Source organism: Electrona antarctica, assembly GCF_951216825.1.
Source record: "Electrona antarctica genome assembly, chromosome: 4".
Taxonomy (NCBI): Eukaryota; Metazoa; Chordata; class Actinopteri; order Myctophiformes; family Myctophidae; genus Electrona; species Electrona antarctica.
In genome coordinates this window covers 34648736-34676540 of record NC_136809.1, presented here as the reverse complement: position 1 = coordinate 34676540, position 27805 = coordinate 34648736, and the positions used below count along the sequence as shown (strand labels likewise).

The 27805-nt window shown below is 42.9% G+C and overlaps 2 protein-coding genes across 2 annotated transcripts; one reads left to right on the top strand and one right to left on the bottom strand.

Moving 5' to 3' along the window:
* Positions 1-237: 237 nt before the first annotated feature.
* Positions 238-6367, bottom strand: polr3f (polymerase (RNA) III (DNA directed) polypeptide F). The gene is made up of 9 exons (XM_079499444.1): positions 6081-6367; positions 5010-5127; positions 4275-4342; positions 3671-3738; positions 3271-3383; positions 2789-2932; positions 2156-2263; positions 1106-1297; positions 238-499 (listed from the first exon to the last, which is right to left on the bottom strand). Exons 1-9 carry the CDS (start codon positions 6140-6142, stop codon positions 422-424), a joined length of 951 nt encoding a protein of 316 aa, XP_079355570.1. The 5' UTR covers positions 6143-6367; the 3' UTR covers positions 238-421.
* A 1337-nt stretch (positions 6368-7704) lies between these two features.
* Positions 7705-27681, top strand: dzank1 (double zinc ribbon and ankyrin repeat domains 1; the record flags this gene model as incomplete). Its single annotated transcript, XM_079498389.1, has 21 exons — positions 7705-7813; positions 9153-9309; positions 9501-9633; positions 10751-10796; positions 11125-11246; positions 11555-11637; positions 11949-12066; positions 12741-12854; positions 14057-14149; positions 14952-15074; positions 16336-16497; positions 16736-16952; positions 18517-18620; positions 19068-19158; positions 20184-21058; positions 25329-25431; positions 25544-25617; positions 25725-25805; positions 26294-26421; positions 26623-26697; positions 27054-27681. The coding sequence occupies 21 exons, from the start codon at positions 7705-7707 to the stop codon at positions 27220-27222; spliced, it is 3177 nt and encodes a 1058-aa protein (XP_079354515.1). The 3' UTR covers positions 27223-27681.
* Between the last annotated feature and the right edge of the window lie 124 nt (positions 27682-27805).

The following is a 27805-nucleotide window of genomic DNA, read 5'->3' as shown; positions in this document are numbered from 1 at the left end:
AAAAATGGCCATAACCTTTTTTTCGCAATGTTTCCGGCAGAGCAGGAAACATCGCATTCTCATTCTGTGAACCATAATGACCAAATAAAAAGTACGGAATGACATCACAGGTCCTGCCCAATTTTGGGCCTGTGGCTCCCCGGCTAACAATACATAATTGTGCGACGATGCAGATCTGCTGCCAGCACAAGACACATTTTGTTATAATTGAACATAAAATAAAATCTGGAAACACAATTTGAGCCTTACTTATATTTGCAGGGTTTGGAAGAACATTTATCAGACCCTGGAGATAAATACAAAATAAACATACATCATGGTATCATAGATCAACAACAGAAAATAAAGCCACACATTTAAAGGTTTTCATCATAGAGAAAACGTCGGGGAGGTGCGGTGTGGGGAGGGGTGAGTGCGGAGGTCAGAAGTCCAGCCACTCTGTCATGTAGATACAGTTGGATGGAGAGATTTCACCTCCCACGTGGCAGTCATCAAACACCTGCAGGACAACAGAGTAATCACCGTTTGTGTTCGGGGGGTGTTGCAAATGGCGCAGCCCGTCATACATTTGAAGTCAATGAGCGAGTCTCTTCACTTCAAAGCGGTTTTGGTCGGAAACCGCTGAGTCAGGAAGTAAAAATCCGCTATGTCTCGCGATTGTCATTTAATCCACCCAAAACATACTTTTTGTAAGTGAAATACTATCGTTTAGATAAATCAGATGCAAACCAAGCTTATTTTTGGTATAAAAAGAAGATCAGAGATATTCATGTTCTAAGATGCTGTGTCACATAAAGCAGCGGATTTTTCATTTCCGGTTTGTACCGGATATTTTTACCGGATCAAAATGGGACCGTTACGTGGGGAAACTGGAAGCAGAGCACTGTAATCAATTGTTATTAAAAAAGGCGTGATAAGGCGTCACCTTACATACGAAAAAACTAAAAAGGCGTCAAAAGGCAAACTCGTCGCCGGGTGAGTCAATTGGTTAAACTATTGATTGATATATAAAAATTAACCACATCAATAGTTGCAGTCCTAATTTGTTAGGGTTTCATTTGGGGTTCTGTGACTGTTGACTGATAGATTGATGGGCTGATTTTACCGGACAGAGTCCGCAGGGTACTTTGACCAGTCCTGTGGGCTGGATGATGGGGTTGACGCCTCGGTACAGCTTCATCTGTCCGTCCACGCTGCCCACCGTCCCCTCCTTGGCGGCGATGATGGTCATCTCCACCTTGCCGTCGTAGATCAGCGTGTTCAGAATGGTCTCGATGTCCTCCATGGACAAGTCCACCTGGATGACAGAGGGACAACAGGGGACACTAGTGAGTTTTAGAGCAGTGTTTCTTAAACTTTTACATTTCAAGGACACCATACAAATGGAACCAAAAGAACCAAATGGACCCTATTGGGTCTTAACCTTGTAATTCTAATTATCTTCATGGTAAAAAACAGCAGTACTAAAAGGAGCTATTGTAGTCTCACGTAGCCAAACAGCAATTCTATATAGTTTGGAACTACACATCCTGAAAGCTGAGAAAGGAAGCCGCCATCTCCATTCCTCATTTCCGTTCATGAAAAGATATTTTAAAATATCTTTAAATTTCATTTTTGAATTTCCATTTCTGCTAAGAAGCAAGCTACATAGGCTTTGATTATTTTGATTTATATCAGGACAAAGTTGCACGACAGTAAGGACATTTTCTCCAGAGCCTCCGTGCTCATATGACGGAAACTGAAGAACTTGATTTATACTTTGAGATCTAGCTGTACTTGTTCATTCTGAAATGTCTATTATCTTGTAATTTATTTGTTTAAATTGTATGCGATGTTTACTGTAATCAGGGCATCATTGGAAAAGAGCTGGCTCTCTTTTTTGAGCCCTGATGAAGACTGGTATAGGTCGAAACATGTTGGTGTAATAATGTTTTTCCTCCTTTTTAACTATTTTGTGTGCCCGGATCTCCGCCTTTTTTCAGAGCTGGCTCTCAATTGACCTTCCTGAATAAATAAAGAGGTGAAAGAAGAAAGAAACATTTGAACATCGTGGGAGGCAAAAGGTCCTGCTCACGAGACTATAAAATAAACTGACTCTGCATCTCAGTCGGTTGAGCAGCTGTCATATTATGTTATGTATGCGTCAGTCACCTACCTTGCTGATACCCAGTTCACAGATGTACTTCCACACTTCGTGTGACGTAGCAAAGGAGCTGTTCCTCTGCACCATGGGACTCTGCTTGCTGTCCCTCGCTACCTCCGCCTGCCAGGAACACAACAAACATGAACCGTTAAGCTTAATCTGTTGTATATAGCATTGGGATCCGGAGGAACCGGATCAAACATTGAGCAACCGTAATCGATTCCATCACACATGGAACCGTTTCCGGAACCGGTCTTATCACATTGTCATATCTGCAATAAAATTACAATACCGGTAATTGCTCAAACTTTTAAATTTCAAGGACCACCATTACCGTTACTCTGAGAGTTGCAAATGGGACCAAATGGACCTGCAAGGGTCCATGTGTACACTCAAGAGTTACAGACTTGTAAAAGTCCCATTTGAATGTGTTTATCAAAACATTTAATGATGACCGAAATTAGATTTGCATATAGGAACCGTTAAGGAATCGGAACGTTGACGGAAGGAAGGAACCGGAATCGTTAAAATCCTAAAGGATCCCAACCCTAGTTGTATATGCTTACAGGACAAACGGACAGAAATAAATCTGCTGACACACTGTTAGGCTCCAGTTTACAATTGACTCATCGCACCAAATGTCACCTTGCCCTGCAGGAACTTAAAACACTGCTGGTTGAGGACCTCCACAAACTCTGACTCAAAGTCCTGGTCACTGTACCAGGCTCCTCCAGTCACTGAGCGGTCCGGCTGCAGGTTGTACAGCATGTACACCTTCTTCTTAGACGCCTGGAAGATAAAGAAAACAAACAGATGTGTTACCCAACACCTCAATATTGATATTGTGCAATTCTGATAACTAAATGTATGAATGTAAATAACAGATGATCTAATCAGAAAAGGACATCACTACAGTAATTGCAGCCGTTACTACCAGCAAAAGACGGAGATTTTGGAGTTTTTGAAAATGAATATCATTACAACAATAGATGTTCATCACAATAACGATATCAAAGTATTCAAAAATATTGTGACCCAGCCAGCACTACATCCAGGACCCAGGATTTACACCATATATTTCAGATGCTGTACTAGAACGTGGCTTTAGTAGAAACCAGTGGACTCACAGCCACAGATTTGACGGCTTTGATGAGTTTCTTGCTCTCCAGGTTCTTGAGGATCTTGTTGATCTCAGTCAGAGGGAGGTTGCTCTTAAAACGGATGTCCCTGCTCCAGATGCCTGCAACACAAACACATGGTTAGAAAAACACCCCATGTCAAACAAAATGCAATGCCTCAAATCCTACAATTCCAAGTGCTTGTCAGGGTGGGGGTCCCCAGTTCAAATGTGATTATTTGTGGGTTGAGGCCTAAAAAGGTGGAGAACCACTGGCCTACAACAAAAACACAGGGTATCATCATCCCTGCTCCAGATGGCATTGCCTGACACATAAACACAGGGTAAAAGACCACCCACGGTAGGATGAGGTGTAAAGTATATGTAATGGACGTGTGTGCAGGTCCTACCTTTGTTTCCTGCGTCCTCTATGACCTGGTAAACTAGTTTCTCCTGGTTGTCAGAACCTTTCATCTTACTGGGAGACACAACGCAAGCCAGTAAGGCTACATACTCATACTGCACATGTGTGTCTGTGTCATTGTTTACAATGTGAAAATATTAATAAATGAAACATGCCTCAACTAATCAAATGTTTAAATCACCAAAGTCCAACAGCAGAATATCCATTAGCTATGTTTTACAGTTTAACGTTTAATATATATATATATATATATATATATATATATATATATATAAACATAATTTACACTTAATTCTTAGGATTTCTTTTTTAATTTTTTTTTTTTTTTAAACAATATATTTATTGACATTCTTTTTCATTTATAAAAAACATTACAGTTATAGCTCTTTTGTTAAATAAAATGTCCAGAAAAAACAAACATAACAGATACAATACAAATACAATACAACAATACAATACAATACAATACAATACAATACAATACAATACAATACAATACAATACAATACAATACAAATACAATGACTCTTTTTTACATTTTAGCGAAATCTTATGCGTTTGTTATTATGATATAATGAGTAAGCTTCCACCTGGCTGTCTGTGCATCCTTCATGCGGTACATGAGTCCAGTGCTGTTTCTGAGCAGGTCCAGCTGACCCTGAAAACACAAACATGTACACATTAGTACATTTTTGAGGGGCGCTAGCCCCTCCTATATACAGGGTTTGTTTTTAGTTCAATGTTTGTTTTAAAAACGTCATTGACAATGAAGGGAAAATTTGAGAGACAGCGAGATCATTCCTCGACGAACGACGATGTCGTTATTTTCATCGACGTCGTCGCGACGAGCCTTTTCCCTTTTTGCCTGTCTTCCGTTTCTTCGTGTCGAAAAACTTGCGGATCAACATCCGACCATTCTTACGCTGTGATTGGCAGGATACGACCGCTTGATAAATCACTTGTGAGCCTCGGCGTGAGGTGATTCCTCCAATCAAATCTACGGTACGCAGTCGCAGGTGTAAGACTTTTTACATATCTCGATATTAGCCCTTTTCACATTTGCTCTGTAAAATCTGCGCATCATATAAACCAGATCAGAATGTTTGTAAACAAACAAGCAGGGAGGTATTTCGGGGTAGAATGTCTATGGATATTTACTCAATATAAAATAAAGTGTCCAGAACAATAGCTATGTCTAGTTTGTCAACCTGTGGATATTTAGAATACAAAAATATAGTCAATAACAATATTAGGTGACCTGTTCTTCCAGAATTAAGGTTTCATGTCATGATGATTTGGTCTACAGGAGGATTGGAGAGACTGACCAGCGATAGCAGTCTGTTGATCACCATCGCCCTCTGCTGGGGAGCCAGATGAGGCATGTCGTTCTGGATCACCTGGTCTGTGATGCCATGAGGAAACTGCTGACACAGGTCCTTTATCCTACACACACACACACACACACACAAATGTATGACTCCAAACTTAATGCCTAAAAAGGCCAATCTACAAGATTCAATTGGCTATTTTCAGTGCACGACATGGGCATGGCACATCACCAACCCTAACCCCTAAACAACTAGAATCCCGAACTGCCTAAAACAATCTTTTCACTTGTGAGGAATTTTGAGGACGAGGAAAATGTCCTTAAAAACTCCCCATAAACTGCTCCCGGTGATCAGGCTGATACCTTGTATTGTAACCATTGTTTCGGTGTGTGATGTGATAATGAAAGCGCTTTGGAAAGAGTAAAGAACTTAGAATGCACTGTTTACCATAGAAATGTTGACTTCCTGACCGTGGTTTAAATGTGGATAAGGACGAGGGCGATCTATCAAATCTGGCTATCCTAAAATATTACACAAAAACGATAAAAAAAATAGAGCTGCTATATTCTAGAATCTAGATCATTTCTGTAACGATGAGGTTTGTGCCAGCAGCCAACATGAGAAATCATCACCCACCACCAGTTTAGGATTACATTTATGATCAGTATGTGAGTCTATGTTGTATAGATAGATTATTTATCACTGACTATCATAGACATTGCAGAGGGGAGGGAGACTGGAAACCACCAGCTTAATTTACAAACAGACATTGTAACGTTTTCATAATCTTCTGACATGGCTACATTCTCACAGGTCCCCACTCCCCAGAAAGCATCAAAATCAGTTTAACCACTATAACCGTATTTTCTATGGGGGTCCCTGGTACGAAATATTTTCAGATGGGGGTCCGCGGCCAACTGCATATGTGTGTCCGTCCTTGTCTTGGTGTGAACATCTTCTACAAACATTCTGAAGTGAAGGTAAACAAACAAACGCGTCGCTAGCCTTTAGCCACCGTTAGCTGTGTTAACATGAACGAACAACATAACGTGAAAACATTGGACCCACCTGTTTTCTATTTCCGCAACATCGGCGGCATTTGACTCCTGCTTAACTTTGACGTCTGTCATTATGATTGTGATAACAGTTTAAAGTTTAAGCCAGTTAAAGGTGGTGTTTAAACTATCATAGCAGCATGACCGAGATGCTCTGCTCTCTCTATGGGTCCTCAAAAAGTTGCCTCAGAACTGGCACGGCGGAGCGACCCGAAATCTGCCTGATCAAAAAAAAGGCAACTCCAGTGTTACAGCGACTGTAAGGACCTATCGAAGTCTGTGACTTCACTGTGCCGCTCGGACGAGAGGTCACAAACCTGGGACATGTTACGGTTTTTGTTGTTGCTTTTTTCCCCTTTTTTTAAACGCATGTTGGTTCAGTGCATCCAGTACATGGTTCAGTGACGTACGTTTACGAAAGGTGGTTTCCAAATAAAATCCCATAGTCCGATGGGGTACTGCATTGTGATTTGTGAGTTGGTTGTCAGGCAACCGCTGTAAATTTGTTTCAGAATATATATCAAATATCAATGAGTTTAACATCGAATGTATATAAATTGTAAATAACTTGTAAAGGCTAACTAAAACATCAACTACTAGTTGATGTTGATGAGGGCCCTCACTAACCTGTTATGTAGCTCCTCGTCCGTCTCCCTTGACAACAACAAGCCAATCACAATGGTCTCTAAACCGGTTTCTATGGAGACCTTTAATGCAAACGCTACACGGCTGCAAGGAGGAACAGAGGAGCATACAGTAATCAATTTCCTTAATTATATTACAATAACATTTAAGTTAATTTAAATTACATTTAAGTTCTTTGTGTAGTTTTATTTTTTGAAATTGTCAATATGGATGTTTGTAACCATCATAATAATGTAATCAAGTTTACTTGATTTGTTAACCCCATCACTTTGTTGGTGAAACATTTTTAACTCATGTGTACAAATTACTTACTAGGTCTACTTGCATGTTAATAGGGGGCTCTATACTATCGAGCCCCCACGCTAGCACATCTAAGCAATGTGTTGAAGAATAGGGACAACAGGATTCATGTGATTAAAGTGTTTAAAAGCTCCATACTTTAGTTATCATTTGCTTGCTATATCAGTAATGGGGGTTTCCTGTCTCTCCAGCTCTCTAGTGAACAGAAAATATATTTTCAGGTCAGGGATGTAATGTCAGGATAGAGAATTCATACAGGATATTTGATTGATTGATTGATTACAGTACATTTCAAGCACAAACTCAATACAAAGGCTGTTAACTGTGAGTGGACGACCCAATTAAGCATTACACTTGTTTAAATAGGGTCCACCATGTTCAATTAATCAAAAAAAAAGTGATTAAAAAACAAAAAAACAGACAAAACTTGGAACTGGAACACTTGAATAGAAGCTGATAGATCCTGATAGGATGAAACATATTAAACATATTATCTGTCTATTAAAGAGCTGGAGGGAGAGTGGACAGGGAGAGTCTCCCTTTCCCTCCAGCTCGTTAATATACAGAAAATATTTTTTCTCCTCAGGAGACACATGTTACTAAACAAAAATACTTTTTGTTTTAACCAGAAAAATATCACGTACACACGACATGTTTTATTAGTTAGTCTTGTTCCGTATGGTTTGCAGATCATGACAGCTGGCAGTGTGGTCACCCCTCTCATCATCCCCATCAGACTCCCTTCACATGGACAGAGCAAGCAGGAGATCAGCACCTCCACTCCAGTGGAGCTCAAATCTGGTACCTCTCTCACAAACGTCCAGTGTTAAATTTGAGTAATCTGAAATGTTTTAGTTTTAGTTGAATATGATTTTAGTCACCCCTTCTCCGCTCCCTCCATTGGCTCCCGGTCGCTACCCGCACACTCGCACAGAATACAAAACTCTGATGCTGGCATTCAAAGCAACCAAAGGTATGGCTATACCCCATATCTTGCAAGTATGATCGAACCCTACAAATCCTCCCACGCACTCAGATCAGCCAACGCAGGGAAGCTGGAAGTACCTTCACTAAAAACGCTCCACACGTCCCAAACTCTTCTCCCTTCTGGCTCCAAAACTATGGAATGCACTTCCCATTACAATCAGAACTGCAGCCTCACTCCCAGTCCCAATCTTCCGCCGTAGTCTGAAAACGCACCTCTTCAGACTCCATCATGGCCCGTAGCACTTGCCCTAGCCCCGACGACCTTACAGGCATATGCAAAGGCTCAATTTATGTAACTTAGATAGCACTTTATGTAGACTTAGATAGAATTTTATGCAGACCTATAGCATTCTATGTAGACAGCACTAGAATAGCATTTTATGTAGACATAGCACTTTAAAGTATATATCCCAGCAAGCACGGTCAGGAACTCGACGAATTAGTGACGTCTCGATTGTGGCCAGATCAAGTGAAACCAAGACTAGTCAGATCTGGCCCAGAATATCACCTGATTTCAACCAACATACATTTTACCCACTAAGACGGACTTCCCTGGATGAATCAGAGAGAGTCCGATCGAGGCCAGATCAACTTAAATCATCATAACTAGTCAGATCTGGCCCAAAATAAGATATATTATTTAATCTGGTGAAGACGTCCTGGAAATGACGTAAAGATCATCCCCATATGGGCTGTGATCTGGCCTAGTCCTGAACGTCACCGGAGTCACTGGAGGACGTCATCATAACATTATCATGACGTCATTTGGCTTGCTGGGATGCATACTAGCATAGTTTCATTATATAGATATTCCATTGTTACGTTCTTAGCTTACGCATGTTTCATGATAACTACTTTTTATGTAGGCTATGCGATGTATTGCCATGCTTTTTGTTCTTGCTTAATGTAAATCGCTCTGGATTAAGAGCATCTGCTAAATGCCTAAATTGTAAATTGTAGTCAATTACATCTGCAGTTCATTTAGTTGACAAAAAATAATCTTGATGGTGTTGTACCTGAGGTGGATGAAGTATAAAATCAGGGCATTAATATATGAAAAACATTACAAAAGATTAAAATAAAGACAAGGTTTCTTTCTACCCAACAGCCAGTGATAACATTGATGTGTGATTTGGTGTTTTTATCCATGCAGACACAGCAGACGTGAGTATCTTGTACACTGTGGATGGCAGTAAGCCTGAGGTTCTGCAGAATGCAGGCTGTCGAGGTAACAACAGCACCCTGACATACAGTGCACCCATCCATCTACCCCAGGGCAAGGTGTCTGTCAGGGCTGTGGCTGTCACCAGGTAGGTGGTCAATTTTAAGCACTTAAACCCCTCTGACCCTTGTTATAGAACTGGACTTAAGTTAATTACAACCGTACTTTGAACATGTTTTCCGTCTACATACTTAAAAGTGAAAAATTAGGGGGTTAACCAGATGAAATGTAAATGATCTATCTATCTATCTATCTATCTATCTATGAACACTTGAACAGTGATGGCAGACAGAGTGCAACAGTAACAAAGGTCTTTGTGGTGAAGTCGGAGGTCTTGAAGGAGTCTAAATCCAGGAAGGAGGATGAGAACTTCATGAAACTCACTGAACAGGAGCAGTCCAGACAGGTACAGGTACAGTACACTAAATTACAATGGTATGTCTACTCTAAACCATGTTAAATGGTAAATGGTGCATTTATATAGCGCCTTTATCCAAGGCGCTTTACAGAGATTGTGCATTACATTCACCCATTCACACACACATACACTGATGGCAGCGGAAACCATGCAAGGCACCAACTAGCGCATCGGGAGCAATTAGGGGTTCAGTGTCTTGCTCAAGGACACTTCGACAGTAACTCTGGGGGAGCCCGGGTTCGAACTGGCAACCTTACGGTTACCATCCAGGCACTCTACCCCTGAGCCACCGCCGCCCTGATCACTATTATATTTGTGCTTTACTTCTGCACCACCCACACTTTCTTCTAACGAGTTCAATCTGGCAGCTACACAGGCTACCATTCTTTTTCAATGGAAGCCAGCGACATAAATAAAAATAAATAAATAAAAAGACATCCCAAGTTTGTAGCTGCTACAAATTCAGCAGCTACACAGCTACAAAAAAGTTGAGCTGGTTTCAACTTCAAATACAAAGCTACTTACTGTATCTACAAATATGTTGTGTGACTTTGTATCTTTCTTTGTATCTGCCAGTGTGAACGCAGCTCATGTGAAGAAAAAAAATAATATATTACATTAGTTCTCCCATGGATCCTTGAGGGGGTTTCAGGAGTTCCCCTGCTAAATGATTGATAGTTAGGAACCAAATGGACCCTTATCCCTGGGGTCCCAGAGATAAAAGTCATATGAAATGGTGGGGATCTGTGGGCTGATGCTGATCAATTTGGGGGTCTTTGAAAGTAAAACGTTTGAGTTGAAATGAAATGAAATGAAATGAAATCTATATTTACCCAGGGTATCTGGGCTAAGCTCAAGAACTTGTTTCCAGCCAGGCCCTGCTCATAGAACACATTTCATCGTAGTGGTTCAATGCCTTGTTCAAGGGCACTTCAGCGGTGGTAATTTTTAACGTGTCGGACGGCTGATTCGAACTGGGAACCTTCCGGTATCAAGACCGCGCCGCTATCCGTTCGGCCACCGCTGCCAAAGTTGCTGTTATACGCATATAAAACGCATGTAAAGATGGAATTTGAATTCAACTGAGTGAGCGTTTTATCTTCCCTGACAGGAGGCTTCACAGATCAGTTCTGGTGGCGACTCATCATGGCTTCAAGGTGTGTGTGTGTGTGTGTGTGTGTGTGCGTGTGCGTGTGTGTGTGTGTGTGTGTGTGTGTGTGTTTGTGCGTGTGTGTGTGTACTGTAGTACTTACAAAGTGCTAGAAATGTCCTAATAAAGTGTTGTAAAATGTTTGATCTGGTGGTAATGCTTGTTGCTCTTATAACCAGAACCAACTAAAAGAATGAGAGAGTGGGTTTAGCGGCACTCAGGGTGAGCCAGTAGGGTAGACAGCACAGGAATGTGTGGGGAGGAATTCATGTATATACTCTATGTATTTATTATGTTTGTTTGTTTGCTTATTTCTTTGTTTGTTTTGACCATAGTACCGAAGGTCCAGGGGAGCCCTTCCAGCAGGTCCCCGAGGGGCCCTCGCTTCCTCAACAGTCGCCTTGGCCCTCGGACCTCTATGGAGGAGGCTGACTCCATTCATCGCTCTCAGACACTGGTGCGCTCACAAATTTAAATTAAATGAGATATCCATTAAATACTGTAATAACAAACTGAATTTGAATCACCTTTCATACAGAATTAAGCTCAAAGTGTTCACAGCAAATAGAAAATACTAAACATTACAAAATAACTAAAATAGAATGACCATATTCACATGTCTGCATATGAAAAAAAAATATATATTTTTTTCATAAAGTGTGAAGTGTGTGACGTGCATGTGTGTGCTTGTGTGTCACAGAAACACAGTCCTTTGTCAGTATTTGTTGTAACCTTGTGGTCGTGGTGTGTATACATGTGTATCAGAAGGTGGGTTCCCAGGACAGTCCTCTGAGGAGCCTGACCAACACACAGAGGAACAGAATCCACAGAGACACAGACTTCCTCAGGTGCCAAAATGAAAACCAATAACATCATTCAGTTTATTGTTACATTTTGGGTCAATACATACTTCTGTATACGACTCCTCCTCAGACATGTTTAGCATTAGTAATAGTAAAACAGTGAAATCACAATATCTTAGTCCCCATAATATAGCCTACACCTACAGTAGATAATATAGTATCTCTTCTTTGCTTTTTTTAAATATTTTAACAGAGGATGGAATTGATGAATTGTTGTACAGGTTCAGGCCGAACCATCTCTCCACCTGCCGAATGTTCAAAATGTTTATTTCTAACCCTGTCATTCTGTGTTCCAGGTGCAGTCAGTGTCTGAACCACCGTCCGTCAGATCCATTCGCCCGATTCTGTCTGCACTGTGGCTTCCCATTGGCTCCTGTACCCGGACGAAGTTTACCCCCCACGGAGGGCGGACAGGTCTGCTCCTATACCATGTTGGTGCAGAATGCATGCTGGGAGGGCGCATAATCGCATATCACACCTTTTCCATCATTGATTAGTATGACAAAGTCAGACGGAAAAATTAAATAATGGTCAAACTCCTCTTGAGCTGTATTTAGGGTAACGTCATGATGATAATATAGGGAGACATTCAAGTACCAACTTGAACTTGAAGTCACCGTACCAACTTTGATGAGGCAGCTATTGTGTTACATGTTTTAGTCATTTCCTGAAAAGTTAATATTTTTGGACATAGCTGGTTTCTGCCCGACAGCAGAAATATGTTTTCGACCTCTTCAACCAGTGGCTGAAGACTGAAGAGTGTACAAACTGAATCATTATTAATCCATTTGGTTCCATTTGAACACTTTAAAAGTGACACACCTGTTAAGTATCGATTTGGAACCCTGGACCCCACTTTGAGAACCACTGTCCTAAACCCAGGTTTTGTAACCCAGGTTATCTGATGATGCATTATACTTTGTCATGCAGCGGTGTCGCACAGTGAATTTAGACAATCTACAAACTCACAGTGTGTCACAGCTGTGAGCTTGTAGAGCGGATACTTTCCCTACTGTACTGGGTCCACGGGTTGATTCCCTGAACTAACTGTGAAACATATACTGTACTGTATGTGAATTGTCCTCCAGATGGCGCTGTGTGTCCACTGTAACACCATGGTTCCCTTCAACACTGCAAGCTGTGTGATCTGTGAGGCTCCCATCGACCCCCAGCTACAGCCTCAAGCCAGCTTAAAACTACAGGTAAAAAGACTTGCCTGCCACCTTGCATCTCATACTTAGTTCATAGATAGATAGATACCTTTATTGATCCCGCAGGGTCATTTGATTTGCCCCTGAGAGGCAGCACACACCAGTGTTGTTTTTGTCGACTAAAACTAAGACGAAAAGTGTTCATCGACTACCTTTTTTCACTGACGAAAACTATATGGAAACTAAATGAAAACTAAGCTAAGATGACTGAAACTAAGACTGAATGTATTGACAATTTCGTCAGCTAAAAACTAGAAGGGACTGGTGGACAAGAGATTCAGTAAGTCATTTTACACTTGCATGCTATATAGCAGATCTACAAGCTCACAGCGCGTCGCAGCACGACGCGTTGTGAGCTTGTAGATCTGCTATTTTCAGCAAGTGTAAAATCAGCCATTACGACGGCCTCAAGGCCCGCCAAAATACATTTTAGTCGACTAAATCAACTGTAGATTTAGTCGACTAAAATCTTATGACATTTAGTAGACTAAAACTAGACTAACACTAAAACATTCCAGATGACTAAAATGTGACTAAAACTAAATTAAGTTTCATTCCAAAGACTATGACTAGACTAAAATAGGAATTTGCTGCCAAAAACAACACTGGCACACACGGCAGTTAGTTACAAAGTTACAGATACAGAGTAAGGAAAGTACTGCCAGATACACTGTTAATTCTGATTTAGTCTTAGTATGTTGAATAACACACCATTTAGTTTTAGTCCTATTATCGGAAATTGTTTAGTCTTAGTCTAGTCTTAGTCTACTAAATATCAAAATCTTAGTCTTTTAGTCAACAAAGGTAACTAATACGAAGGAAAGAAAATAACCATCAATAAAGAACAGTGTCATGCAAAAGTACCAAAATAAAAGTAGATCTCACAATACACACGTAGTGTATTTTTTGCTATCTTTGAAAACGTTTGCAACTAGTTTTATAAATATTGAACCAATGAAAAGCAGTTAAAAGAGATTGAGACTAAATAATAACTACATTTGATCCATTGCAACACATTGTTTTCCATTTCCTGAAAAGTAACAGTTTTCTTTTGGACATACAAGATTTCCACCCAACAGTGACAATATACTGTATAAGATATGGTATGATTTGACATATTTAAATTGTAGCCTATCTAAAGCACTATGTCTGTTATATTTGGTATTGTGTGCCTGTCTGGTCCGGTGTGGTAGACGAAGGTGGTGTGTCCATCTTGTGGGACAGGGAACCCAGGGCATATCTTCTACTGTGTGACCTGTGAGACTAGACTGTCACAGACCTCCACGGTAAGACACCCCTGAATGATATTGTTACTTATAGTAATACATTTATGTCATATTATGGTACCTAAAATATGTTCATCTCACAAGGAAAACTTGAGAGAATATCCATTTCGATTTAGGACAGATTGAAAATAACTTTATACTTAACGTTTAACCACTAGAACTCCAGCATCCATATTCTTTGGGGACATTCACCGAAAATAGCAGATCTACAAGCTCAATAGATCTGCTATTTTTGGTGATGATATTTGGTGTAGATTGAAAAAGAATGCAAGTGCAGTGCAACTCAGGTCTGTTTTACAGGGTGGTTCAACTGAAGTGCTATTGATTAATTCAAAATATTAGAATATAACTATTCTGCATAACCCCTGGACTTGCATCACGGCAATCCAGGGTGCCACGTCGGCACCCACATTGAAAACCCCTGTTCTAGAAATCTTCCAAGATCACTAGACCATGTTCAACCCATGTGACATGTCAGACACAGCATGGAGCCTCACAGAGCATCCAACAGCACTCAGTGGACACCAAGTCAACCCATGTGACATGTCAGACACAGCATGGAGCCTCACAGAGCATCCAACAGCACTCAGTGGACACCAAGTCAACCCATGTTAGATAGATACTACGTCAGGCCCAGAACGGCACAGACCGTCCAAGTCAAACCTTGTTGAGGAGAATTCGGGTCCCTTCCTTCAGAATATGATCCAGAGACTGAAAGCATCATTAACCACATTACCAGTAACCACGTCCTTATTTTGGGTTAAAGGCGTGTGTGTCTGTCTGTCTGACTGTTTGTTTCCAGGAGGTGTTCAGTGGTCAGAGCGCCCCCCCGCTTCCATCAGGAGAAAACAAGATGGTGGCCTGTTCCAAATGTAAACGAATCAACCACTCTGACGCGCGCTTCTGTGACTGGTGTGGATCCAAGGTACCGGGGAAGCTTTCTTCATCTTGATCGATCGATCAATCAGTCCATCCATCCATCCATCCATCCATCCAGTGGTGGAAAGTAACTGTATACATGTACTCAAGTACTAACTGTACATAACATAAGTACCATTTTGATGTATTTTTACTTTACTGGAGTATTTCCAATTTTACGCCACTACATCTCAGAGGCAAATATTGCACTTTTACTCCAGTCCAATGTAGGAAAGTTTAGTTTCTAATTGCTTTGTAGATTTAGATTATTATTATAAACACACTAAGCACTTCAGCCCTTATTCGGCCATTTGAAAATAGCAAGCTCACAATGTGTCACATCACATTGTGAGCTTGTAGATCAGCTATTTTCAAAAGATTTTTAATACATTTTGAACTTGGGAAATGGGATATTCTGCACAATGAGTACTTTTACTTAAGTAAAACATATGATTACTTCTTCCATCTATCTATATATTCCATCCATCTATCTATCCATCCTCCCATCCATCCATCCATTGATCCAGCCATCCATCAATCCAAAGCCTAAACCACACCAATGCAACTAGTTGCAACAAAACAGTTTAAGGTCAACCGCACCAAAGCAACTCCTTACAACTGCCATTGGGGATAATGACTGCAAGTACCAGTAGTTGCACATTTCAAGGAGTTGCATCATTGGTGTGGAGTGGGCTTAAAGGGACATTTCACCGTTGGAAGAAACTGCAGTCACTCAATGTTAATAGTATTTGTAGTAGATAACAGTAGCACAATTTGAAATTTGCACTCTATGGGCAGAAAAATAATGTAGTCTGTATTTGACTAGGGTTTGACTGGATTGCTGAATTCCTACAATGACCATAATGCTTTGGTGCACTGCCCCTCCTTGTGGAGAGGGGGAGGGTTGACTTACTCAGACATAAAAACTTGAGTGGCAGCGACGCAGCGTGCCTTCAGCACTTCCGCTTGACTTCCGCCTTCGTTGGAGACACATGGCTCCAATGAACTGCAGTGGCCAATGAGGCATCTATTTATTTTTTATCTATGGGACTTACTGAGACAATATGTAGTCCAGGAAGGAAGTGAGACCAATGCCTGATGAGTCATCAGGCATTTGAAATACTACAATATCTAAAAACACATATTACGCACATAAAAACACCAGGAGGAAAGTGTTTCTTATGTCCTAAACATCATAAAAATAAGATCTGGTTGCAAAAGGGGTGAAGTGGCCCTTTAATAGTGTGTATGCTTGTCTCCTCATGCAGCCAGCCCACCCAACCCGTCATGTGGTGTGTTCTCGTTGTGGAGCCAGCAGTCACCCATACGCCTGCTACTGTGGTACGTGTGGCGTGTTCCTGGAGGGGCCGGACCGCCAGTTCAAACCCCACGGTACCACCACAACCTCCACGGACCTGGAGCAGAACCTGGTACAACACAAACAGTAACACCTGAAAATGTTTTTCAGGAAGAGAAGATTTGTGTTACAGAAATGCAAAATGATTCCAAGTTTTCCAAACATTTTTGATATTTTTAAAAATAGCGCTTTGACTTCTGCCTATAGTGGGCTCCACAAATGCAAACACTCTATTTAGGCCTGGTGGAGATCTCCGCTCTATTATTATTATCATTATTATTATTATAATTCATTGTTAGATTTCACCTCAGATCTCCCACAGTGCTATCTGGAAGCCCCTCCCTTCCTCTGGTCCCAGCCTGGCCTTGGCTCCGCCCATGGCAGACAGTGGGACTCAGACCCTAGGGCTGTTCTACCCTTCTGCTGCTCACATACACAAGAGAGAACAGCAGGGGGCGCTAGACACCAAGAGACAGGAGGCCATGAGGGACCACCGGCCGCTACTGACCGCTGTCAGTCCAGGAAGAGGTACGTAAAGGGTGATGGTAATTGTGGTCTCGAGTAGCGAGCCCACTATTGTTATCGTACATTTTTATAGTTTTTTTCTTGCTGGGCTGCGACGTAATCGTACATCTTTATTCCCGGGCCCGTTTAACTGCTGGGCTGTGGCGTCATGTGGGTCAACCAATGGGAAGACAGAGGGACATCAAGTGGGACAATAGAGCTACTCGAGCCCACACTGTTTTTTCAGGAACATTATTTTCTAAAGGTTGTGTTCCACTCTGGTTAAACGGAGTCAGGGTGCTGATATTGTGCATGTTGGCTCACTGGATAGACTGCTTCACCCTTGAGGGGGTTCCAAATGGCTCCTTACAGATGTGTAACTCTGAGAGTGTACAACTGGAACCTTAATTAATATTATTTTGTGAACATATAGTAGTAGGTACTGTTTTTGAGGGGCGCTAGCCCCTCCTACTGTATGTCCAGCTTTTGGTGTGTGTAACCCAAATTTTGTCCTAACACAAACATTAAATGCCATTGCCAATGAATGGACAATTTTGAGTGTTTGTGTAAACACAAACATTGCGTAACACAAACATTGATATGTTGTATATACAGTATATTGCTGGTATACTGTGCCAATTCTGCCGGAATGAGATGATGTATGATGATATACGATGATAAGAGCACCACTGCACAGTTCACATGGGTGTGATTTTTAAGGGGCCCTTCTATAAACAGCTTTTGTCCTCTCCTCACACGTCTCAAGATTTGCCATTGACCACATTAAGAGAATTCCGGTCAAATGTAAATTTTGTCCCTGCCCGTCTCAAGTTTTGGTGAACGGAGAAATGACGTCAGATGTCCGTTTTATTTTTATATATATGTTGTTTTTTTTGTGGCTTTCGCCTTTATTTAATTTTTTTTATGGAGGGACAGACAGTAGACTGACAGGAAATGGGGAGAGAGATGGGGGGGTGACATGCAGTAAAGGCCTTCGGGATCGGGAGTCGAACCTGCGGCACACTGCCAGACTGGATTACCAGCCAAGGTGCCTGGACCGCTGAGCCACGGCCCAGACCAAGATGTCTGGGCCATGGCCATTAAACGCCATTGACATTGAAGGGAAAATTTACGTCATATGTAAACGAGCAAATCAGCTAACCAATCACAGGCAACAGGCATTCTGATTGGCCAGAATTAACCAATCACAGGCAACAGGCATTCTGATTGGCCAGTATGGGATGATGCATGATGTACAGTATGATGATAAGATATGTTATTCTGCTAAATATGACGTGAATCTCACGATGCACGATGACAAGAGCGCCCCTCATTTCACACAAGTGTGATTTTTTATTAATGAATAAAGTATTTTCTGAAGTAAAGGAAGAGGCCCAATTTCCCAGACTTCCGAATCTCAGGGGGGGCACTCTAACCACAAAGCCACTGGGCTGGCAGCATACTGTACAACTGTACATATAGCCCCCTACCTTGTGTGACATTTAACCTATAATGATACCACGTCAATTTGCACCGATATAAACTAACCTCTCCCCCCTCTTCTCTCTCCTCTCCTCTCCTCCTGCAGGTTACTGGAGGCAGCAGTTGGACCATGTGTGTGCTCATCTGAGGAGCTACGCCCAGAACAAGCCAGACTTCAGGACTCTGATCGGAGAACCACACATGGGCCGCGTACGTCCATATAACCCACATGCCTCAACTCGTTTCACATCAAATATAATACATACTGTAGATGACACAACTGGTGGTTTTCAACCAAACATCCAAAATGTACAGGATTTACAAATTGACTGATCAGTCGGAACCTATTGTAATTATCATTATTTTAACCGATCTGTATGGTAGAGTAGGATAATTCAATATTAATAGTACATGTATCTTATGTTGTTGCATACAATATTTGAGAAGTAGGATGAACAGAGATCTCATATTTGTATAACCCTGATCTCAATTATGTTATTTTAAAGGAGAATTACATGAGACAAATCTTTTTGACTTTTATGAGACAGTTCTGAGAAGAATGAGCTTAACATTGTGTGTCCAGTGTCTCTGTCTCATCACATGTGTCTCTTAAGTGTCTGTACTGACGTTATGGTGGTGTCTCCTATGTCATTACAGATGGTCTCAGCGATGGTACATGAGGACAACTTTGAAGTCAGTCTGAGAATCAACTTTGTCTCTGCTGGACAAGAAATGAAAGCTAAAGTAAGTATGTGTTGCTAGCAGTGAGGTATAGTTGTGTATATTCTTTGATGTTGTGTATGATGTTGGGAATACTGCAGTGATTCTCAACTTGGGGGCAGATATGGCATAAAAGGGACAAAAACAGAGCCAGCAGAGATCTCTATGGAATACAGTAAAAGAGACATTGTGAAATGGGTACATGGGCATTGCATAATTGGGTGGGACATGCGTTCCCACCTTGAATCTATGCATGTGTGTCCGTGTGTCCAATCGACCGATCTACTTCACACTGCATAGGACCAGAGGAGTGCAATGCCTGCAGTGTGGAAGCCGGTCGGATCTGCAGATCACAAAAAATATTGATAAATCCACTATTCCCCATCTATGGATCCCTGGCGTCATCGATATGAATATAGCACTGAAAGAAAGACAATAAAAAAATCACACCCGTGTGAAGTGAGGGGCGCTCTTATCATTATACATCATCTCATGAACAACTGAACTTATGTGATTGGTTAGCCGATTTGCTCGTCTACATATGACATAAATGTTCCCTTCATTGTCAATGGCATTTCATGTTTGTGTTACCACAAATTTACGTCATATTTAGCAGACATTTGACGTAATTTCTCCTTTCATTGTCAATATCAAATATGAGACGTGTGTGGACAAAAGCTGTATATAGGAGGGGCTAGCGGACCCTGATAATAACAATTTGGCTAGACATGTGGATCTTATATCAGGTGACCAGTCTGTGATGTCAGGTCAACTGCTTTCCATGTTTGGTATTAGGGGCGTGGAATTGATGACACTTCACTGACACTGCACTGGCGCTAAAGATAAGAGGTTTCTGCCGCAACGATATATGGGGTCATACATCACGGTGTAATGCACATTATATATTGCTCCTGAAAGGTCCCCTGTCAGTTGGATCAATTGGTGCTGCCCTAACCGTCCTGCTAGTTTCGCTGCCTGCGCCATACTCTAAAGGCGAAACGAAACTTCACTCTATAGTCTATACAATAAGAAGTCTCTCTCATTTGCTGATAGAATCAGAGCAATTAGGAATATCGTCGCAGAACATGGGTGCGTCTTTCCGTGGTGGCGAGCGAGCCGCCATGATGAAGCTCAAGTCCTGGAAGGAGACCAAGGACTTCCTGCTGTCTTTGTCCATAGAGGACAGGCGACGGTACTACAAGACTTCTAAATATACGCCACTGAGAAACATCCCAGTCTTCACTCCCACGTCAGACTGCAGCGTAAAGCCTCGCTACCCCAGGAATGAGAAGCTGGACCTGAAGATATCCCTCTACAGCGGCGACATCACCCAGCTGGAGATAGACGCCATCGTCAATGCGGCCAAGAGGAGCCTGCTGGGGGGTAGCGGAGTGGACGGAGCCATTCACCAGGCTGCTGGTCACATGCTGCTGAAGGAGTGCACCACGCTCAAGGGCTGCGACGCGGGCCAGGCCAAGATCACAGGCGGCTACGGCCTCCCGGCAAAGTATGTGATCCACACGGTGGGGCCTATAGTCTCCGGACGCGTCACGGCGGAGGACAGGGCCAGGCTGAGGCAGTGCTACAGGAACAGCCTGGAGCTCGCCTCTCAGAACGACATCCGCTCCCTGGCCTTGCCTTGCATATCCACCGGCGTCTACAGCTACCCACGGGAGAAGGCTGCGCGTGAGGCGCTGGCGACCGTGAGAGAATATCTGGACGAGCATCACGACAGGTTCGACAGGATCATCTTCTGTGTGTTCCTGCAGAAGGACAAGGACCTGTATCTGAAGAATCTTCCTCTGTACTTCCCCGGGGCTTCCTCTGCAGGGCCCACCGATAGGAAGCAAACTGAGGAGCAAACCGCCACAGAAGCCACAGAAGAAGTGCAAACCTCCATGGATGAAGAGGAGAGAACTGAGGAAAGGGCTTCCAAAGGGCCCATGGATGATAAAGAGCGAACTGAGGAGCAAACTGAGCAGCTATCTTCCACCACAGATGATGAAGAACTTTTTAATTCTTTGAAATGGACTCTACATTCTCTACAAATGGGAAGTTGACTCTGGATTCAACTTCCCTTTACTGGCTTCCCGGCATGTACACTTAAGCCCCTCCAAATCCAGCCAAATTTTCTCTGCTCCCTCCATTGGCTCACAGTTAATGCCCACAGAGTACAAAACACTGATGTTGGCCTAAAGGTATGGCACCCCAATATATTAAAACCCTACAACCCGTGCTCAGCTAACACAGGGAAGCTGTCAGAACCTTCCCTAAACATCCGGGACAATGCTCCACACGTACCAGACTCTTATCCCTTCTGGCTTCCCAACTTTGGAACAAACTCCCCATTGCATTTAGAACTGCACATCTTCCGCCGTAATCTGAAGACTCATCTCTTCAGACTCTACCTTAGCCCATAGCGCTTGCCCTAGCCTTGACGACCTTACAGGCTTAAGCAAAGTCTAAAAGGTAATTTAGATAGCATGTTATGTAGACAGATGTGTTTTTCTTTTAATATACTGTTTAGACTGATAGGCTATTGGTTTACTATGATCCTAGATTTTTATTGATATACTATATTAACAGATTTGCAAATAGTACAGTCAGCACAATTATACAATGGTGCTAAAAGTTTAACACAAAAAGCCCTGAGGGCTTATTGTCTCCACCAGGCCGAAGGCATGGGGAGAGAGTATGTTTTGCACTCCGTCCGTGTGTGTGTGTGTGTGTCCGTCCTTCCGTCCGTCCGTTGGACCGTTACCAGTTAATCTCCGGCACCGTTAACCCGGTCGATGCCAAACTTTGCACACACACTCCCTGGATGCCAACGATGAACCTCTGCCCCGCATTTTCCAGAACGGCCTGTTATAGCGCCACCATGAGGCAGCTTTTCACATTTTTTACCTAAAACTGCACCGATCTGCGTGAAACGTTGCATGCACACTCCCTAGAGGCCAAGGACAAACCTTTGACCTGCATTTTCCGCATCTGCCTTTTATAGCGCCACCAGGAGGCCGACTTTTGTAAAACACATTTTTTTATATTACTCCTTCAGATTCTGTCCAAAAATCTCACAAATCGTTACACAGTATCTCTATAGTCATGTGCTCAAGTCGGATCTGTCCGATATTTCATATTCCATCCTAATTGGCTATAATTGGCTTTCACAGTTTGCAAGATTGCCCCGTTTTGAACAAAAGCCTCAAATCATGAACGCAGCGTGCAATTTCCGTGAAATCTTTCACACATTTTCTTACTAGGCCGAGGAATATATCCCACCCTTTTCACATTGGCCTGTTATAGCGCCACCAACAGGTTGATTTTTGCAAAACACATATTTGGAACAAAATGCCTCAAATCATCCAATTGCCATCAAAGGCGTATGAACAAATGGCACCCTTTTCACATTGGCCTATTATAGCGCCACCAGGAGGCCACAACCTGACCTGGCTTGGTGGAGACCTGTGCCCCGAGGGCCACTTTTTCTAGTTTCCATTGTGGTCTTGTGTATTCAATTCACAGACACACTTAAAGCCATACCATCTATTATACATTTGAAAACATGTGCCCAAGCCCAGGAAAGGAACATAAAGTCACCAGCTACTACGTCACTGACACGCTGCAACACGCTGCAACACACACTGCAACAACACACTAACACGACACAGCCTTACCCTCCGCGTCGATCCACGGCTATCTCCTCATGTCGCGCCGCACGGCCACACTCAACAACACCCGCGTAAAAACTGTCATTGCACTGACACTACAGCCGCCTCCCGTCCAGACTCCCAAACAACATCAATATCAATAATAAACACAAACACGCCACAAGCACCGACACCCCCGCCTAATTTGTTGCCAGGTCTATGAAAACAAGCCCAGAAAAAATGCCATTCAACACGCTACTTACAACTCGCTTACAATTTGCGGACCTGGCAACACTGCATCCTGTTTTCCCATTGGCTACGGTTGCTACAACACGCATTTGCACTGCATCTTGGGAGCAACACAGCTTAATGTAGGGGTCACCGATTGCTGTGCTACATCCCCCTCATGTTCTCACCACCCCGTTCGGCTACACCACACACACTAACCTACACCATTCTCCACATGCAACACAGGGCCCTTATTGGCTAGCCCCCTCACATGGCGATCCCCACGCAACAAAACACAGGCCAGCCACACACACACACTCACCCACACACACACAACGCCCACGTTCGGAAATATCGCACTGAGCGCACTGTGCAAACCTGCCGTGGTACAAGCGGGACAAACCGACGCGCATATATGGACACGAACAACAACAACAACAACACTACACGCACACGCGCGCGCTGCAACAACACACAGCTACGTACAGTGTGTGTGTGTGTGTGTGTGTGTGCGTGCGTGCGTGCGCTCGGGGGGAATTTGGATCGCCTCGCGATGCAGCGAAAATGCCACTACACTACACAGGGCTCGACAGTGCGACTAGGTACTCGCATTTGCGCCTTACAACATCACCGTGCGAGCTGTAACATTCACTTTGTACCACCGGTGCGACTACACAATCCGAACTTTAAAGCTACACGTTGCGCAGTTTACATCCAAAAGAATGTGTCACTCTCTCGGTTCTGCACCGCTGCTGGAGAAGTATAGCACTGTCGCACGCAGCGCAACTAATCCCCCCCCCCCCCACACACCCCAGAGACGGAGGAGAGAGAAGAGAGCGAGAGAGACAGAGAGCACACACGTGAGTCCTGCAAATTAAATTGACCCAATATTAATTTGTACAACCTAGCAAAGCATAAGATATGATGGTTTGGAGAATAGGCTGGTCTCTCTTTTTACAAGACATAAGCCATTGCATACAGGTTCTCAACCTTTTCAATTTCAAGGACCCCCATAACTCTGAGAGTAAAACCAAATGGACCCATAAGAGTCCCATTTGAATCCATTTGTACAGTATCAGAGTTAAACGTTATAAAAGAGTCCATTTGGTTCCATTTGTACACTCTCAGAGTTACAGACCTGTAGGGTCCACTTGGTTCCATTTGTACACTCTCAGAGTTACAGACCTATAATGGGTCCATTTGGAACCCCCTCAAGGAACCATGAGGGTCCCTGGATCACACCTTTGACAGCCACTGCTTTACATCTATACATAACTAATATACAGCATATTTGATCCATTTATTGTTATGGATAAGAACAACAACACTACACGCGCGCGCGCGCGCACGCGCTGCAACACAAAACAGCTGCATAAAACGCGTGTCACTGTGGACTTCTGTATCTGTGGACTTCTGTATCGCAACGCGGGGCAACGCAACTCTGGGATGAGCGGGCCGAAGGCCCGCGAAATTCTAGTATTGTACAATAATATACCAGACATCAATCACACTAGCAATAAAACACTAGTAGTAATAAAAGATGGGTACAGTAAACAGTTGTGGGGGAGGTCATTTCTGGTGTTAAGTTTAGACGTTAATCAGACCAGTTACCATAACTTGCAGACAGGTGCTCTTTTATGGCGGTTTTAAAATGAAAGGAGGACCACACTTTTCTATGACTGTTGGTAGGGCATTCCACATTCTGGTGGCATAGCAGAACTACCGGTAATTTGACCCCATTTTTGTGCTGGATCTGGGTTCAGTCAGTGAGATCAGCAGGGCTCCTTCTGGTGTTGTGCCTGTGTGTCTTTTATGCTATTAAAGTAGTCCGACAGGTACAGTTGTCCCCGTTTTCTCGCATATCTTGAAAACCAGGCCCATTGCAAGTTGCTTTATTTAACTGTCCTCTACCCTAAGCCATCCCACCCTAGCATAATGAGCAGGGGTTAGGTGAGTTCTAGTAGTAACCTGACCAGAGGTCTGCAGTTTTGCTACTACAGTACTTCTTACTATCTTTGCATTTGATTTATATAGCACCTTTATCCAAGGCGCTTCACACACCGATGGCAGCGGAAACCATGCAAGGCACCAACCAGCACATCAGGAGCAATTAGGGGTTCAGAGTCTTGCTCAAGGACACTTCGACACTAACTCTGGGGGAGCCTGGGTTCGAACTGGCAGCCTTGCGGTTACCATCCAGCCACTCTACCCCTGAGCCACCGCCGCCCCTGTACTAATAGGTCACTCTGGGTTAAGAGTGTCTGCTAAAGGCCTACATTGTAAATTGAATTCCAGTATATGATGTGTATTACGTTGTGTGCAGGTGAGCAGTGATGACAGCAGTAAGACCTCCAGTGTGGAAAAGGTCAGTCAAGGTCAGACTCTGAGCAGCGTTACAGAGGGAAAGAACAGCAACACACCTCTGGGTAAGATCTATCTGTCTGTGTTTCTGGCAGTCTGTGAATACTACCATTGTGTGTCTTATCTATGTGACTGCTCAATGGCTTAACTGTCCAGCATGTGTGTGTGTGTTGACAGACAGGGAGAGTTCAGCGCTTCAGAGGAAAGCTCCCAAACAGAAGCTTGCGTTTGAAGCTGTCATCAAACCTCCGGTGAGGAACTTAACATATTTTCTATACATGGGATGGAAGTCACTTCAAGTACAGCAACATTGACGTCCCCACAAATAGTAATACCAACTGTGTGTGTGTGTGTGCAGCTCAGAGACAGACACCTGCTGAAGGAGGTGGGGCCAGAGGGCCTGGGCAGAGTCTCTATGGTCCAACAGCTGCTTGACGAGGTCAGCCAATCATGGGCCAGATGATGAATGCGTATGAGTCTTAGCATGGCATTCATGTCCTACTTGTGTCTCACAAAATTAGCAGAAATAGGCAATCTACGAGCATAATCATTTAAAAAATAAACTATACTTGTGTAGGAATATATATTTGAAAATGCATTCAAAAGACTGATTCCTGTTGTATCTTTGTCATTTAAAAGTGTTGCAGTTCACATTTGTTACTCCAAGTCGAAAACTAGCATCTCCATGAAGCTTGTCAACATACATACTGAAGCAGTATTGACGTAATTTATTTCCGAAAGCCAGATGTTGCCCTCAAAAACAAAGAAAATGCATTCACAGGCTATGCTTGTTAAAAACAAATAAAGGTAGTGTAGTGATATTTTTTGGTTAAAATAAAAGTTGTATTTGTTCAGGTTAAAGCTATTATATTCTGATAGTAATCATAGTTTGAGAACCTCTGGTCTAATGTGATAATTGTTCTCCAGGGGGCGGACCCTTCATGTGAGGACCGCGACAGCCGCCCCGCCCTGGTGGTTGCCGTGATGAACGGACACCACAATGTACTTCCTGTTTTTGTGCAGAGAGGCGCCGACATCAACCAGCAATATGGACAGTAAGCACACGCGCGCACACGCACGCGCACGCACGCACGCGCGCACACACACACTAAATAGGACTAATTATTATTAGTTATTCAAAAGACTAAGACTAAGACTAAATCAAAATATTGTGGAAAAACTTTACACTGGTGTGAGTGAGTGTGTAAAATCAATGTAAGACTATATAAGGTGATGAGAGGCTGTTTGTGTTGCAGGACGAACAACACAGCTCTGCATGAGGCTGCGTCTCTGGGGGAGAAGGGACTGCGCTGTGCCGAGGTCCTGTTAGGGTGAGAACACTCACCTTCTCCCAAAGACTTGGCTGCCACATGATATCACGGGGGGGGGGGGGGGGGGTGGACCATAGAAAAACATGTTTTGTAGTGCCTACGTGTTGAACATCAACTTGCTGGCTTCCATTGAAAATAACTTGTAGGCTGTTGCTTGAACACAGGTCTTATGGCAGTGTCACTTGCACACAAGAACTGATCTTCAAGCTAATTACAAGTTGTTCACTTGAAGATCAGCTCTTGTCAGCAGTAATATATTGCAATATCTCTGCCCCAGTTTGTAACTTGTAATCTCTCTCAACACGGTTCCATGAAACTGATCTTAGAATGTGTGTTCATTTAACGTTTGGTTTCAGGTGCAACGCCAGCCTGAGGAGGAAGAACCGACGAGGTCTGACCCCCTACGACCTGGCTGTGAGCTCCGGCTGCCCGGCCATGGTGGCTCTGCTGGCAGCCAGGATAGGACAGGGCCTGCTGGACACACTGACCAGGACCGCAGCCAGACCAGGATCAGACAGGTTCTGAATTCTGGACAGCACTGGTCAGAAGAACCACAACCAGACCCATACGGGTTCTTGGGATAGCCAATCATTCACCTACAGCAGGCTTTCCCAAACTAAATTCAAAATGTCTTCTTGGGACCCAAACTTATAAAAATACATCATGAATTAATAACTTGAGTAACTTATTTGTTAATTTCCAAAAAATCCCAATAGTTTCTTTTACAACATTTAAAAAATAAAGTTGTTTTGGAATGAGCCATTATTTAAGAACCATTGACCTAGTATACGGTAGCGGTAGGGACGGTGGGCACGGTACTAGTAGTAACAGGAAGGTCACGTTTGAAGAATCTGTTCCTCACTGTACTGTAATTCCCTCCAGATGTTTAATGAAAATCATTCTCAGCTTGTTTAAGCTGGATGACGGCGTGTTATCAGAGCTGAATGAATGGTTCAACTACTGCAGATCTTTTTGAATGACATTCTATCATCTTGCTCAATGTTTTTTGATATAACTTGTTTAAAACAATAAAGCAAACTTAGTGCTTTTCTAGGTACTCAAATATGCTTTACAATCAAAACAAATGTATGTGATGTGTTTTCATTTT